Here is an 18,087-nt window from a genome sequence, read left to right as displayed (position 1 = left end):
AGTGCATGCAAGACGACCCAGGAATCTCACAGAACTGGAAGGATTTTCCAAGGAAGAATGGATGAAAATCCCTCAAACAACAATTGAAGGCCTCTTGTCTGGCTACAAAAAGCATTTAAAAGCTGTGATATTTGCAAAAGTGGGTTCTACTAGGTAATGACAATACAGGGTGCCCAAACCTTTGCATTGGCCTATTTTCCTTTTTGTAATTTTTTAAAATATAAAAGATGAAAAATCTGTACATATTTTGCCAAAAATACTAAGGAAATGTGTCATCTTTAACTGTAGGCCTTTTAGAGATCATTTCATCCTCAGCTACTTAACAGTTCACAATAACAGTAATTTTGACCAGGGGTGGCCAGACTTTTACATGCCACTGTATTATGTACTGAATTTCTCCAGAAATAAATGATTTGAAAATACATAAAAATTTGATATAAATATTAAGTCATGATAGATTTCTTTTAAGTGTTGTAGACTGGTATGACACCTGCCATTAGGTGACGGCAGGTAGAAAAAAGTATCTAATATTCCAACCAAATATATTACGGTACAGGTGCCATGGTGATAGATAAATCAGCTGTCACATTAATGGTCTGCGGGCCCACCATAGTGCAATTACTATACTGTGTTATACTAGAGCTTAAATGATTGAACTATTCTGATTGTCCCTTTCAGGAAAAGCTCTGTCCTACATAAACAAGAGTTACTTCTCTGATGCCAGTGGGAATAGAGGAGGAGCCCCGAATGTGGCCGTTGTGCTTGTAGACGGCTGGCCAACAGATAAAGTGGAAGAAGCTTCCCGTCTGGCTCGTGAATCTGGAATCAACATATTCTTTGTGACAATCGAAGCTGCGGATGATAACGAGAGATCAAACGTTGTAGAACCCAACTTTGTAGACAAGGTATTTTTATTAGCAGTATTCTATTTTCATTGTTTTGCTGTATACAATAAAGACTGCATGTCAACTAAAGAGAAACAATGGACTAAATACAAACTAAATATTAGCTAAACACATACGTCTAAAAGGGTATGTTCAAGAATTTCTCATGTACTGTATCTAAGACAAAAGAAAAACAAAGTGACATTGCATCTAATCCAAATAAAGCATTACTATATTTTGCATTTCCAGATTCTATGCAGAAAAATATATCTTTATGTTTAAAGTGGTTATCTGGCCTTAGACTACTAGTTTGCAGTCACTCTATGTGACTGCAGACTTGTGAATCCTCACATGGATGGAAACGGAGCGCTGTGAAGATTTTCCGGTATCGGCACCTTGATCAGTGGGCTCGATTTGATTTGCATACATTTGGTCATGTGCCGACTAGACTTGCACAGTCTCTCTTAATGTAAATGCATTGAGCAAGCGCAGATAAGTCTTGTTGGCCTGTGGCCAGAAGTATGCAAATTGCAGACTTGAGGTCACATGACCGCCCGATTCTGGCACCATCATCAGAGAATCCTCACAGCGCACAGTGAGCGTCATGTGACGATTCATTAGTCTGTAGTTAACCCCTTAAGCCCCGAGGGTGGTTTGCACGTTAATGACCGGGCCAATTTTTACAATTCTGACCACTGTCCCTTTATGAGGTTATAACTCTGGAACGCTTCAACGGATCTTGGCGATTCTGACATTGTTTTCTTGTGACGTATTGTTCTTCATGATAGTGGTAAAATTTATTCGATATAACTTGCGTTTATTTGTGAAAAAAATGGAAATTTGGCAAAAATTTTGAAAATGTCGCAATTTTCCAAATTTGAATTTTTATACCCTTAAATCACAGAGATATGTCATGCAAAATACTTAATAAGTAACATTTCCCACATGTCTACTTTACATTAGCACAATTTTGGAACCAAAATTTTTTTTGTTAGGGAGTTATAAGGGTTAAAAGTTGACCAGCAATTTCTCATTTTTGCAACACTTTTTTTTTTAGGGACCACATCTCATTTGAAGTCATTTTGAGGGGTCTATATGATAGAAAATACCCAAGTGTGACACCATTCTAAAAACTGCACCCCTCAAGGTGCTCAAAACCACATTCAAGAAGTTTATTAACCCTTCAGGTGTTTTACAGGAATTTTTTTGGAATGTTTAAATAAAAATGAACATTTAACTTTTTTTCACACAAAATTTATTTCAGCTCCAATTTGTTTTATTTTACCAAGGGTAACAGGAGAAAATGGACCCCAAAAGTTGTTGTACCATTTGTCCTGAGTACGTTGATACCCCATATGTGGGGATAAACCACTGTTTGGGCGCATGGCAGAGCTCGGAAGGAAAGGAGCGCCATTTGACTTTTCAATGCAAAATTGACTGGAATTGAGATGGGACGCCATGTTGCGTTAGGAGAGCCCTTGATGTGCCTAAACATTGAAACCCCCCACAAGTGACACCATTTTGGAAAGTAGACCCCTTAAGGAACTTATCTAGATGTGTGGTGAGCACTTTGACCCACCAAGTGCTTGATAGAAGTTTATACTGCAGAGCCGTAAAAATAAAAAATCATATTTTTTCACAAAAATGATCTTTTTGCCCCCAATTTTTTATTTTCCCAAGGGTAAGAGAAGAAATTAGACCACAAAAGTTGTTGTGCAATTTGTCCTGAGTACGCTGATACCCCATATGTGGGTGTAAACCATTGTTTGGGCGCATGGCAGAGCTCGGAAGGGAAGGAGCGCCATTTGACTTTTCAATGCAAAATTGACTGGAATTGAGATGGGACGCCATGTTGCGTTTGGAGAGCCCCTGATGTGCCTAAACATTGAAACCACCCAAAAGTGACACCATTTTGGAAAGTAGACCCCCTAAGGAACTTATCTAGATGTGTTTTGAGAGCTTTGAGCCCCCAAGTGTTTCACTACAGTTTATAACGCAGAGCCGTGAAAATAAAAATTCTTTTTTTTCTTCACAAAAATGATTTTTAGTCCCCAGTTTTGTATTTTCACAAGGGTAACAGGATAAATTGGACCCCAAAAGTTGTTGTCCAATTTGTCCTGAGTACGCTGATACCCCATATGTGGGGGGGAAGCACTGTTTGGGCGCATGGCAGAGCTCGGAAGGGAAGGAGCGCCATTTGGAATACAGACTTAGATGGATTGGTCTGCAGGCGTCACGTTGCATTTGCAGAGCCCCTGATGTACCCAAACAGTAGAAACCCCCCAAAAGTGACCCCATATTGGAAACTAGACCCCCCAAGGAACTTATCTAGATGTGTTGTGAGAACTTTGAACCCCCAAGTGTTTCACTACAGTTTATAACGCAGAGCCGTGAAAATAAAAATTCTTTTTTTTTCACAAAAATGATTTTTTAGCCCCCAGTTATGTATTTTCACAAGGGTAACAGGATAAATTGGACCCCAAAAGTTGTTATCCAATTTGTCCTGAGTATGCTGATACCCCATATGTGGGGGGAAGCACTGTTTGGGCGCATGGCAGAGCTCGGAAGGGAAGGAGCGCCATTTGGAATACAGACTTAGATGGATTGGTCTGCAGGCGTCACGTTGTATTTGCAGAGCCCCTGATGTACCCAAACAGTACAAACCCCCCACAAGTGACCCCATATTGGAAACTAGACCTTCCAAGGAACCTATCTAGATGTGTTGTGAGATCTTTGAACCCCCAAGTGTTTCACTGCAGTTTACAACGCAGAGCCGCGAAAATATTTTTTTTTCCCACAAAAATGATTTTAGCCCCCCACATTTTTATTTTCCCAAGGATAACAAGAGAACTTGGACCCCAAAACTTGTTGTCCAATTTGTCCTGAGTACGCTGATACCCCATATGTTGGGGTAAACCCCTGTTTGGGCGCACCGGAGAGCTCGGAAGGGAAGGAGCATTGTTTTACTTTTTCAACGCAGAATTGGCTGGAATTGAGATCGGACGCCATGTCGCGTTTGGAGAGCCCCTGATGTGCCTGAACAGTGGAAACTCCCCAATTCTACCTGAAACCCTAACCCTAACACACCCCTAACCCTAATCCCAACGGTAACCCTAACCACACCCCTAACCCTGACACACCCCTAATTCTAATCCCAACCCTAATCCCAACCGTAAATATAATCCAAACCCTAACTTTAGCCCCAACCCTAACCCTAACTTTAGCCCCAACCCTAACCTTAACTTTAGCTCCAACCCTAACCCCAGCCCTAACCCTAGCCCCAACCCTAACCCTAGCCCTAACCCTAGCCCTAACCCTAGCCCCAACCCTAACCCCAACCCTAGCCCCAACCCTAGCCCCAACCCTAGCCCTAACCCTAGCCCTAACCCTAGCCCCAACCCTAACCCTAGCCCTAACCATAACCCTAGCCCTGATGGGAAAATGGAAATAAATACATTTTTTTAATTTTATTATTTTTCCCTAACTAAGGGGGTGATGAAGGGGGGTTTGATTTACTTTTATAGCGTTTTTTATATCGGATTTTTATGATTGGCAGCCGTCTCACACACTAAAATACGCTTTTTTATAGCAAAAAAGTTTTTGCGTCTCCACATTTTGAGACCTATAATTTTTCCATATTTTGGTCCACAGAGTCATGTGAGGTCTTGCTTTTTGCGGGACGAGTTGACGTTTTTATTGGTAACATTTTTGGACACGTGACAGTTTTTGATCACTTTTTATTCCGATTTTTGTGAGGCAGAATGAGAAAAACCAGCTATTCATGAATTTCTTTTGGGGAGGCATTTATACCGTTCCGCGTTTGGTAAAGTGGATGAAGCAATTTTATTCGTCGGGTCAGTACGATTACAGCGATACCTCATTTTATATCATTTTTTTATATGTTTTGGCGCTTTTATACGATAAAAGCTATTTTATAGAAAAAATAATTATTTTGGCATCGCTTTATTCTCAGGACTATAACTTTTTTATTATTTTGCTGCTTATGCTTAGTGGCAGCTCGTTTTTTGCGGGACAAGATGACGTTTTCAGCGGTATCATGGTTATTTATATCCGTTTTTTTGATCGCGTGTTATTCCACTTTTTGTTTGGCGGTATGATAATAAAGCGTTGTTTTTTGGCTCGTTTTTTTTTTCTTACGGTGTTCACTGAAGGGGTTAACTAGTGAGACAGTTTTATGTGTCGGATCATTACGGACGCGGCGATACTAAATATGTGTACATTTATTGTTTTTTGTTTGTTTTTTTTATAAAGAAATGTATTTATGGGAATAATATTTTTTATTTATTTATTTAGTAATTTATTTATTTAATTTTTTTACACATGTGGAAATTTTTTTTTTTACTTTTTTACTTTGTCCCAGGGGGGGGACATCACAGATCCCCGATCTTACAGTTTGCACAGCACTCTGTAAGATCGGCGATCTCACTGACATCGCTGCAGGCTTACCAGCACCTGCAGGCGACCCGGAAGTACTCCCTGCAGGACACGGATGCAGCCCCGCGGCCATTTTGGATCCGGGGCCTGCAGGGAGAAGACGTTCGGTACAAGGTGAGCACATCACCTTGTACCGATCGTCTCAGGGAAGCACGCAGGGAGCCCCCACCCTGCGCGATGCTTCCCTGCACCGCCGGCACATCGCGATCATGTTTGATCGCGGTGTGCCGGGGGTTAATGTGCCGGGAGCGGTCCATGACCACTCATGGCACATAGTGCCGGATGTCAGCTGCGATAGTCAGCTGACACCCGGCCGCGATCGGCCGCGCTCCCCCCGTGAGCGCGGCCGATCGCATATGATGTACTATCCCGTCACTGGAAATTAAGTCCCAGGTCACCTGGACGGGATAGTACGTCATATGGGATTAAGGGGTTAAATAGAGTGAATGCAAACTTGTAGCCTAATATCGGACAACCCCTTTAATGTGCACAAACCGTGTTTAGCCTTATACTGCTCATATGTTATTCCTTTCCATTTTACCTCTGCTTGTTATTAATCTACAGGGTGGGCCATGTATATGGATACATCTAAATAAAATGGGAATGGTTGGTGATATCAACTTCCTGTTTGTGCCACATTAGTATATAGGAGAGGGAAAACTTTTCTAGATGGGTGATGACCATGGTGGCCATTTTGAAGTCGGACATTTTGGATCCAACTTTATTTTTTCCAATGGGAAGAGGGTCATGTGACACATCAAACTTATTGAGAGTTTCACAAGAAAAACAATGATGTGCTTGGATTTAACGTAACTTTATTCTTTCATGAGTTATTTACAAGTTTCTCTTTGTTTACAGCCATTGACAAGTCGCAGAGGTTAGCACGTGAGGAGTGGATAGAAATTCTGTTGTCTGGTGAAAGCAGTACCCGGGTCACCGGGTCATTGCATCAGATTTCAATGCAATACAGATTACACAAGAAAACTGTCACCATTCCCATATTTAGGTGTATCCATATAAATGTCCGACCCAAAAAAGTTTGCCTCATCACCGAACATTATGTTCTGTATAAACTGAGGGTCCTGTTCCAATTTTTGTTTCGCCCATTCTGCAAATTCAGCGCACCGATCTGTCATCAGTCGAACATCCCTTCGGTGGATATTAGCTACTCAAAAATGGCACCCTTTCAAAATAAAGCTGATCCAGCATCTCAACGAGGATGACCCAGATCGGCGCGCTGAATTTGCAGAATGGGCAAAACAAAAATTGGAACAGGACCCTGCGTGCTACATTCACCAGACATCAACACAATTTCTATCCACTCCTCATGTGTTAACCTCTGCGACATGTCAATGGCTGTAAACAAAGAGAAACTCATGAAAGAAAAAAGTTAGGTTAAAACCAAGCACACCATTGTTTTTCTTGCAAAATTCTCAATAAGTTTGATGTGTCACATGCCCCTCTTCCCATTGTAAAAAATAAAGTTGGATCCAAAATGGTCTACTTCAATATGGCCACCATAGTCACCACCCATCTTGAAAAGTTTCCCCCCTCCCATATACTAATGTGGCACAAACAGGAAGTTGACATGACCAACCATTCCCATTTTAATTAAGTGTATCCATATACATGGCCCACCCTGTAATGTCAGAGTATAGGTAATACAGGGATCACCAGGTAAATTATACACAGGTGCTCTGTATATAGTGTCAGTGCACAGGTAATACAATGATCACCAGTGGCATTATACACAGGAGCTCTGTATATAGTGTAAAGATAATATGTCATAACTCATGGCATTATACACAGGAGCTCTGTATATAATGTACAGGTAATACAGGGATCACCAGTGACATCATACACAGGAGCTCTGTATATAGTGTGCAGGTAATGCAGTGATCACCAGTGATCACAGGAGCTCTGTATGTATTGTAAAGTGTGTATATACATGTTATACAGTGACGTCTCTAGGTGAAGTCCTTCATCTTCGCTTTTCTTCTTCATCTGGCACTGTCACTTCTTCCTGCCAAGACTTGTGCCTCCAGGGAATAACACAATCATTTAAAGCAGATCTCTTCCAGAGCACATTCCCCACTTTTTCCTCAACTTCTATACTATGAGAACATACAAGATGAAGAAAAAAAGTGACATAGTGCTGCCCTGCACAGTAACAAGACCTCCCTTGTGTTACTCCCCATTGAAAACAGGGAGTAATTATGACCCCCACTTGCCACCATAAGCTGATAAAGTATGTTCCTCATTCTGGCCCCCATGCAGTAATTAAGTCCCTCATCCTGGACTTTTATCTAATAACTAGCTGAAGAGCCCGGCGTTGCCTGGGCATAGTAAATATCTGTGGTTAGTTATAGCACGTCACTTCTCTTATTTTCCCATCACGCCTCTCATTTTCCCCCTCACATCTCTCATTTTCTCCCTCACACCTCTCATTTTCTCCCTCACTCCTCTCATTCCCCCCAACACTTGTCATTTCGACCTCACATCTGTCATTTTCCAATCACTACACTATTTTCCCTCACTCCTCTCATTTTGCACTCACACCTTTTCATTTTCACCTCACACCTCTCATTTTCACCTCAGTATATACATGTTTGTCATCTCCCTTATATATAGTATACACCTGTATGTCATCTCCTGTATATAGTATATACCTGTATGTCATCTCCCCTGTATATAGTATATACCTGCTGTGTGTCATCTCCCCTGTATATAGTATATACCTGTATGTCATCTCCTCCTATATATAGTATATACCTGTATGTCATCTCCTCCTATATATAGTATATACCTGTATGTGATCTCCTCCTATATATAGTATATACCTGTATGTCATCTCCTTCTATATATAGTATATACCTGTATGTCATCTCCTCCTGTATATAGTATATACCTGTGTGTCATCTCCCCTCTATATAGTATATATCTGTGTGTCATCTCCTCCTGTATATAGTATATACCTATATGTCATCTTCTATATATAGCATATATCTGTATGTCATCTCCTCCTGTATATAGTATATACCTGTAGGTAATCTGCTCCTGTATATAGTATATACCTGTGTGTCATCTCCTCCTGTATTTAGTATAAACCTGTATGTCATCTCCTCCTGTATATAGTATGTACCTGTATGTCATCTCCTCCTCTATATTGTATATACCTGTGTGCTATCTCTCCTGTATATAGTATATATCTGTGTGTCATCTCCCCTGTATATAGTATATACCTGTGTGATCTCCTGTATTAGACCTCGTTAACACGTTATTTGGTCAGTATTTTTACCTCAGTATTTGTAAGATAAATTGGCAGCCTGATAAATCCCCAGCCAACAGGAAGCCCTCCCCCTGGCAGTATATATTAGCTCACACATACACATAATAGACAGGTCATGTGACTGACAGCTGCTGTATTTCCTATATGGTACATTTGTTGCTCTTGTAGTTTGTCTGCTTATTAATCAGATTTTTATTTTTGAAGGCTAATACCAGACTTGTGTGTGTTTTAGGGCGAGTTTCGTTTGTCAAGTTGTGTGTGTTGAGTTGTGTGTGGCGACATGCATGTAGCGACTTTTGTGAGATGAGTTTTGTGTGGCAACATGCGTGTAGCAACTTTTTGTGTGTCGAGTTGCATGTAACAGGTTAGTGTAGCAAGTTGTGTGCAGCAAGTTTTGCGCATGGCGAGTTTTGCGCGTGGTGAGTTTTATGTCTGGTGCCTTTTGAGTATGTGCAAGTTTTGTGTGAGGCAACTTTTGCATGTGTTGCAAATTTTGTGCATGTGGCAATTTTTCCGCGTGTGCAAGTTTTGCGTGTGGCGAGTTTTCCATGAGGTGAGTTTTGCACTTGTGGCGAGTTTTGCGTGAGCCTAGTTTTTGCATGTGGCGAGTTTTGCGCGTGGCGAGTTTTGAGCGGCGACTTTTGTGTTTCGACTTTTATGTGGCGAGGTTGGTGTATGTGTGGTGAAATGTGTGCTGAGGGTGGTATATGTGTTCAAGCACGTGGTAGTGTGTGGCGCATTTTGTGTGTGTGTTCATATCCCCATGTGTGGTGAGTATCTCATGTCGGGGCCCCACCTTAGCAACTGATCGGTATATACTTTTTTGCGCCATCGCTCTCATTCTTTAAGTCCCCCTTGTTCACATCTGGCAGCTGTCAATTTGCCTCCAACACTTTTCCTTTCACTTTTCCCCATTATGTAGATAGGGGAAAATTAGTTTGGTGAATTGGAAAGCGCGGAGTTAAAATTTCACCTCACAACATAGCCTATGACGCTCTCAGGGTCCAGACGTGTGACTGTGCAAAATTTTGTGGCTGTAGCTGCGACGCCTCCAACACTTTTCATTTAACTTTTTACCCATTATGTAGATAGGGGCAAAATTGTTTGGTGAATTGGAAAGCGCGGGGTTAAAATTTCACCTCACAACGTAGCCTATGACGCTCTCAGGGTCCAGACGTGTGACTCTGCAAAATTTTGTTGCTGTAGCTGCGACGCTTCCAACACTTTTCCTTTCACTTTTTTCCCCATTATGTAGATAGGGGCAAAATTGTTTGGTGAATTGGAACGCGCGGGGTTAAAATTTCGCCTCACAATATAGCCTATGACGCTCTCGGGGTCCAGACGTGTGACTGTGCAAAATTTTGTGGCTGTAGCTGCGATGGTGCAGATGCCAATCCCGGACATACACACACACACACACATACACACACACACACACACACACACATTCAGCTTTATATAGTAGACTAGATGGAGGCCCGATGCTATCACATCGGGAGGGTGGTGATGCCATATTCCTCCATACCCCTGTACTGCCATAAGCACTGGAGAAGGTGAAGCAGTGCAGGTGGGCTGCACAGTGCCAGCTAGTTGGGGGCAGCAGCTGTGGCCCCAGTCTGTCTAATATACAGTACATTGTGGGGGCTGTTAGTTTACAATTCTAGTCCTGCAGCCTAAGTGCGACCAGCTTTTGTGTAATGGGGGCTTCCCCCCGAGAGAGCTGTGCTCTGCCCTGTGATGACCCCTCTCCTGCCATCATGTGTCCCCATTCTGCCCTGTCCTGCACCCACTGCTCAGTCCTGTCACCCCACTCCTCCCATCCCCAGCACCCCATCCTCCCCGGCTATTGCTAGGATAGTCATCTCCCATGCAGATTAATGGGATTACTGCTGGCACTTGAGCTGATGCCACATAGAAAAGGTTGTAGTTATTCATGGATATTACCGTGCCCCTCACATATGTGTGAGCAAACAATCTAGGGGAGGGGGACACTGCAGGGAAGTAATACTGATGATGTGTGTGCAGACTTCTGCTATATTCAATGTGTAGACATATTGTGTCCATGTGCATCTATTGCTGGTAAATCAGTGCTGCCCTGTCAGTGCAGTGTGCCCCATGTTATCAGTGACAGGGGTCGGGATGTCACCACTTATGCTCTGTGCTCAATGTAACTTTGCCCTGGTCCTGTGCTCGGATCTGCCCCAGAGAGGAGCCCAACGAAGCCCCAGCCGCCCCCTGTCCCTGAGCCTCACACAATGAATATGCAGCGGGGGAGTCCCACAGCGAGGGGGTCCGGCGATGACCTGCTAGTGGTACTGCACAAGGGTCTGGTACCACCAGCAGGTGCCATATTAAAATACCCATCACTTGGATATTCCAATATGGCGGTTGGCGTACTTCCGGTGCGGTGGATTGTGGGATTTGAGGACGTCCAGACCAAAGTGGTTGACAGACAATTTAAGGTAATTAAATAAATAGATGTGCCCTATCTTGGGCCCTTAAGTCCCTTAGCCTGGCTGCTCTACCTTATGTCCTTTGGCCTGGCTGGCTCTGACTTCGCCTGTCAAAGGCGGCACGTGACAGTGACATCTTACTCTGCCGACGTCACCGTCATGCACCGCCTACGATGTCACTGTCATGTGCAGCTTGCATGGGGGGCACTCAAGTCAGCCGCCGGCCTCGCTAACTATTGCTGCGAGGCAATATATTTCTACTGAATGTGTTTCTTCGGACGCACATTCAATTGAAACCAGTGGGCCCCCTCTACATCCTGCTCAGGGGCCCACCAAGAATGCACTAGTATCCCACTGGGCCAGTTCAACCCTTCTTATAGACTCTATACAGCCTGCAAATGCTACTCTGAATCTGGCTAGATCCCTGGATCCCACGAGCTTCAGTGCCTCTACTCTTCTACTGTGCTGCAGAGATAAGCAGCCTGGAAGAGCGCTCAGTTTGGTCCAACTGCACGGCAACACCACCAAAGGCATAACTGTAATGGAATCGCACCCGGGCCCCGGAGCCTAAAGGAGCCAAAAAAAAGTCCTCTTAATCCATATAAGAAGACTAATACTACTAAAGATCTGTGATAGTTGGGGTCCTTGTTGGAGATTTTGTATTTTGCCCATAAGGTTGAAGTTACGCTAGTGCACGCCCCTGGTCCAAACTGTCAATCTTCATGAGTACATTGTACACTGCCAACCAGGAGCCCAGAAGGCAGAGAAATGGTATGCTCCTGAAGAAAGATGAGACAAACCCTTTGATTATAGACATCTGTATATTGTGAACTTGGAAATGCATCTTTGTACCATACCTATTTCCTAAAGTACAGTAAAAGAATCATGGCAGCACACTTAGTATTGCATTTTTTTTTGCAGGCTGTTTGTAGGACCAATGGCCATTTTTCAATCAATGTTCCCAGCTGGTTTGGTCTTCCTAAGATCGTGAACCCAATGGTGAAGCGAATGTGTGATACTGACAAATTAGTCTGCAGCAAGACATGTCTCAATGCTGCTGATATTGCTTTCGTCATTGATGGCTCCAGCAGTGTCGGTACTGGTAACTTCCGTACTGTCCTCCAGTTCATCGCAAATATTACAAGTGAGTTTGAGATTTCAGACACGGACACAAGAATTGGAGCTGTACAGTATACGTACGAACAGAGATTGGAGTTTGGCTTTGATAAATATAGCACAAAGCAAGATCTTGTGAACGCTATCATGAGGATAGGCTACTGGAGTGGCGGCACAAGCACAGGAGCTGCCATAACATATGCGTCTGAACAGCTTTTCAGTAAGTCGAAGCCAAACAAAAGAAAGATCATGATCGTAATCACAGATGGACGGTCCTATGATGACGTTCGGGCACCGGCAGCAGCGGTTCATCGAAGTGGTAAATTACTTTAAGCATTTTCCTTTGCAAATATTTTGTACATTATCTAGACATTTAATTGCTTTGGTTACTATTATAGATGAGCAAATTTGCTTGGGTTTACTCTTTTGATAAGCTATAGTGCTTGCCAAATAAGCTGCAGAGGGAACCCGGCTTCCTGGATCGTGGCGGCCGATCAGCTGATCGGCGCCACAGCTTCATGTGTCTCGGTTGTGTCACTGTCACAGCGCACGCATGGAGAGCCTGTGTGTTGGGTTCTCCATACATGTGCTGTGACTGTGACAGCCATGACACATACAGCTCCGGCGCCGATCAGCTGATTGGCCGGCGCCATCCAAGAAGCAAATAGTTCTTGCAATAGTGGTAGATTAAAAACATTGGTACCATTTGGCTTTTAATTCTCTCTGTATCACAGTATATCAGAGGCTGCAGAATGAGTTAATATTCAATCTATCAGTGAGCTTCTTTAATTTTTAACTGGTCATAAATGTATTTAAAAGATCATTCAGGTTAAGAAAGGTGCTAAAGAAAATGCTGTCAGAAAAAGTTTTAATGAAACTGTAATACACCATGCTGGCAGGAAGGCGCACTGTTCTAACTGACCATTGGCACTCCCGTATCATAATCGCCAGACGCCGATAGGATGCTGTGACAGCTAGGGGTCTGCTAAAGACCCCCATGACTGTAATGATGGTACGCCTGTGAAAGCCAGCTGGTGATCATAGGGACCAGGATTTGTGCTATATGTTGTAATGCTGTGGTATCCTCCCATTAAAAGTTAGGGGAAAAAATACACGTATTTGGTATCAATGCAATCGTAAAAGTCTGATCGATCAAAATATAAAATAAATTAATCTGATGGCATAACAAGAAAATAAATCAAAATAACAGAATAGCGTTTTTTTCAGCCACTGCAACACCATAAAAACAAAATTAATAGGAGGTGACAAAAACATTGTATCTACCCTAAAATGATGCAAAATAACAAGCCCTCACAGAGCTCCTTCTCCAAAAATTGAGAATGTTACGGCTGTCGGAAAATAGTGACACAAGCGAATTTTTTTTTTTTACAAAATCCTACATTTTCTTTCACCACTTAAATAAAACACCAACTATGAATGTTTGGTATCTTCGTAATCATACATGGCTATATCAACAGAAAAATTTTTTTTTAAAAAGTTATGGCTCTTGAGATAATGGGAGGAGAAAACAAAAGTGCACAAGTTGGAGAATCGCCTGGTCAGGAAGGGGTTAAAGGGTTGAGGGCAGAACCAATAAAGTCGCATGCGGTGATTAGAAAATGAAATCTGTGATTTCCAGTTGAATCCATATCATTGAATCTTTTGCATTTTATTGCAGGGGTCATTGCTTATGCCGTTGGTGTAGCCTGGGCAGCGCAGGATGAACTAGAATCTATGGCTACCGACCCTGATAAAGACCATTCATTTTTCGTGGATGAATTTGACAGTCTATATAAATTTGTTGGGAAGATCATACAGAACATTTGTACAGAGTATAATTCTCAACCTCGAAATTAAGACGAGACGGCAGAGGCGGTGGCGTACTGCTTGGAGAACAGGGTTTCGGCAATCAATACACGAGGGCTAGAATAAATAATGTAATTATATAACGAGGTCGGTGTGATTACACCAGCATTCTGCGCTGAGTATTATAGCCTCTATTTACACAGAAGATGTAAAATGAACTGATAAACTACAGCATGCGAGATGATTTGTAACAACCAGAAATGCGTAAGGACGGATATGTCAACTTCATTACGATCTGATGAAGACAGCGTACATGACTTTACGCTGGTTTGGTCTCATAAAACAGGAGGTTACAGAAGACATCCATTGTTTGTTTCATTGCAAAAAGTACAAGTTATTTTTCTATGAAATAAATCATGTAATAATTTTGTAAAAGGGTTGTATAGGCATAAACCATATTATTATTATTCCTTCATATAGCGCCCTCTGGTGCTGAGATTCTGAATATCACACAGAACATGTTCACGGCACAATTATGAATTATTGTAGTATTTCTTTGATGGTGGCTTCACATTAAAAAACATTATGTAATAATTTAATTAATGGAGCTTTGTGAAAGCCTTTTTAGCTTGTTTCACTGCTCAGTGTCATGAATTTTGGTCCTCATAGGGTCGCATGACAAGTTTTTAGAGCATTGAACACTAGAATTACATAAATATGCCTTAAGACACAAATAGCATCATGTTAAATCATTGCAAGGTTTTATGTTCTAGTTCTTGTCATTATTTTGTATATTTTAATATAATGTCTTTAATAAAAAGCAGGGTTGGTCAATAATACTTTTGTACAGTTTTGATATAGAAATATTCAGATTATATTTGATATTAATCCTCATATAACAATACTTATTTCTGAAGAAAAGAATTTATCATATTTCAATGTCACATTATCAGTTATGACATAAATAAAGTTATTTTTTACCCTACATGTGCACTTAATGGGGAAGGAGACAGTAGGTTGGGGGGTTGGCGTAGCTCCGGAGGAGGGGAGGTAGCAGTGAGTTCATTACTGTTAGCTTTCTCGAAGAGATGGGTTTTCAAGCTCCTTCTGAATGTGCTGAATGTGGAGGATAATTGGATTTTTGGTGGCTTGGAATTTGGTGCCCCTTGTAGGTGAGTGGATGAGGAACATATGAGTGTGGAGGAGAAAGGGTCTTGGGAAGAGCGTAGGCCACATGTGGGAAGATACCGAGAGATGAGATTGTAGATATATGCAGGAGACAGAATATGGACTGTTTTGTAGGTCAATGTTTAAACTGGATGCGTTGAGGAATTGGGAGTCAATGAAGGGATTTTCAGAGGGGAGAATCAGAAAAGTAGCGAGGAGAGAATTGGGTTAGTCAAGCAGCAGAGTTAAGGATGGTCTGGATAGGTGTGAGAGTGTTAGGCTACTTTCACACTAGCGTTAACTGCAATCCGTCACAATGCGTCGTTTTGCAGAAAAAACGCATCCTGCAAAAGTGCTTGCAGGATGCGTTTTTTCCCTATAGACTTGTATTGACGACGCATTGCGACGGATTGCCACACGTCGCATCCGTCGTGCGACGGATGCGTCGTGCTTTGGCGGACCGTCGGCACAAAAAAACGCTACATGTAACGTTTTTTGCTGCCGACGGGCCGCTTCTCCCCCACCTCCCCGCACCTCACAATGGGGCAGCGGATGTGATGAAAATCTGCATCCGCTGCACCCGTTGTGCGGCGCTTACAATGCTAGTGTCGGTAACCTCGGCCCGACGCACTGCGACGGGCCGAGCCCGACGCTAATGTGAAAGAAGCCTACGTTGGGAGGTCACAGAGGAAGATTCTGCAATAGTAATCGTAGGAGATGATGAGGGCATGAAGAGGAGTGGACCAACATTCCACGGGCCACAATCAACAACTACAGATGAGCGAATTTGATCGGGTCCCTGCTTATTCGGCAAGCTGTAGCGCTTACCGAATAAGCTACAGCGGGAACCCCTATACATGGAGCGCACTGGCTGATCAGTTGTTTGACTCCGCAGCTGCATGTGTCGCGGCTGTGTCATAGTCACAGCACATGCATGGAGAGCCCAACACACAGGCAACCTAATCAATTCTATGCGAACGAGATGTGTTGCACTGCGTGAGGCAAATGGTTGTCACACTAGATACTGACTGGTTTTCTGACCTCGCCGGACCCTCTCAATACTGTAAAACTTCACTTTTTAGTGTGGCCTTTCATTGTGGCCTGCCTACGGCACACACAAGCAATAATCATGCTGTCTAGTCAGCATTTTGATATCCAGCACCGGTGAGGTGAATGGATTATCTCTGAAAATGAGACGAGTTCACTAACACAGATTTAGACAAATTTGTGAACAATATTGAGAGAGAAAAAAAAGGCCTTTTCTCTCACAGAAAAAGTCAAAAACAAAAGTTTTGTGTATATATTTTTGTGCAGTGTAGACTCAGGGTTGAGAAAAGTAAGGAGATTTACTGATCTGTTCTGTGAAGTGTAGAAGTGATGTGAGAAAAAATGCTAGTGGATCTGTATTACAAAATCAATTTTAAGGACTGAGCCATTTTGTACTTTAATGACGTAACCTCATTTTTAAAATTTGACATCACTTTAGGAGATAATAACTTCACCATATCCCAGTGATTCTGATACTTTTTTTATGACACATTGTATTTCTTGTTAGTGGAAAATTCTGGTTGATATGATTTGCGTTTATTTATGAAAATATAAAAAAAATTCAATAAATTAGAAAATGTCACAATTTTCAGAAAGTTATACGACACAAAATAGTTAATAAATTTCCTATATTGAAAAATGTATATCAAGAAAAAACTACTGTGCTAGGGGATCAAAAAACTATATATGAATCCCGTGGCATTGTATTAATTGAATAGTAATACACAGGTCCCCCCTATGGCTGACCACCTGTGATTTGTAGATGAACAACAGCTAATAGATGTACAAGTATATAGATGTATATATGGCTCAGTCAATTAGCATATTGATGGCTGTGATTAGCAGCATTTGGCAAAGGAACCACAGCTAAGGATGGATAAAGTGAACAGGCCCAAGGAGCTATGCTTGAAATGTTCACTAAAACCTATATAAGAAAGAACTGTCAACCATTGCAATTGCATGTATAAAATGCCCCATAAATAGTGCCACTATTGAAAGTGTGGTCCTTACTGTAGTGGATCGGTTGCAGCTTCCATCCTGGCACTGGATACTGGGAAAGTCCTAGTGGAGTGGGCAGTAAATTTTGGGAGCCTACCTGAGGTTTGCAAGGGCATATACAACACAGCGCACTCTGACCGGAAGAGATGCCGCAGGCTAGCGAAGCAATCGGGGGCATGGCAAAGTGTGACATCACAGGCAAAACCCTACAGGCTCTCAGATTGGCCAAAAAAAGACACGTTTCGAAGAAGATGCAGCCCTTCTTCATCACGGTATGATCAAACCCAGTGAGCCACCTATTAATAGACTTGCACCCCAGGACTGTGTATTGGTACCAGACGGAAGTTCCAATCAAGGGGGTGAAAAACATATGAGATCCCACAGAGTGGAAAGGGTAGATAAAAAAAAGCAAATCTACAAAGTAGGGTAGATAAAAAAAAAAAAGCAAATCTACAAAGTCGAGGATAGATCATTGTCAAATGAAGGTGACTAAAAATGATATGTTTATTGAAAAATGTTTAAGATATATTGAAACCATAAAAAGGGCTCTGTATGAAATGGATAATAGAGAAGAAGGTGCTACACATGCACCGACCTCCCAAAAATGTCTGCATCAGAGTAAATGGTTGCCTTTCTGACTACCAGACCAATATTGCACATAAACGAAACAAGATTCATAAAAGCCAATATGAATGTGTACTAAATACAGTATAAAAATGATATAAAATGTATTTAAAAATATACATAAATATAACATTTCCCATATGTCTACTTTACATCAACATACGTTTTGAAACATACTTTTTTTATTAGGAAGTTAGAAGGGTTAGACATTTAGGCAAAATTTTTCATTTTTTCAACAACACTTCCA

At 42.0% G+C, this 18,087-nt stretch overlaps 1 protein-coding gene across 1 annotated transcript in view; it reads left to right on the top strand.

The window, feature by feature from the left end:
• The window catches only part of VIT (vitrin), a 359,312-nt gene extending 344,324 nt beyond the window's left edge, over positions 1 to 14,988 (top strand). The window contains exons 24-26 of the mRNA XM_069769135.1: positions 679 to 905; positions 12,003 to 12,516; positions 13,876 to 14,988. Coding sequence (XP_069625236.1) covers positions 679 to 905; positions 12,003 to 12,516; positions 13,876 to 14,054 — 920 coding nt within the window. The 3' untranslated portion in view covers positions 14,055 to 14,988. The remainder of the gene's footprint in view (positions 1 to 678; positions 906 to 12,002; positions 12,517 to 13,875) is intronic.
• The last annotated feature ends 3,099 nt before the right edge of the window (positions 14,989 to 18,087 follow it).

The sequence above is a fragment of the Ranitomeya imitator genome, chromosome 5 (assembly GCF_032444005.1).
Source record: "Ranitomeya imitator isolate aRanImi1 chromosome 5, aRanImi1.pri, whole genome shotgun sequence".
NCBI classification, from domain to species: domain Eukaryota; kingdom Metazoa; phylum Chordata; class Amphibia; order Anura; family Dendrobatidae; genus Ranitomeya; species Ranitomeya imitator.
Note: the sequence above shows the minus strand (reverse complement) of the source record. Positions and strands in the feature narration are given on the sequence as shown.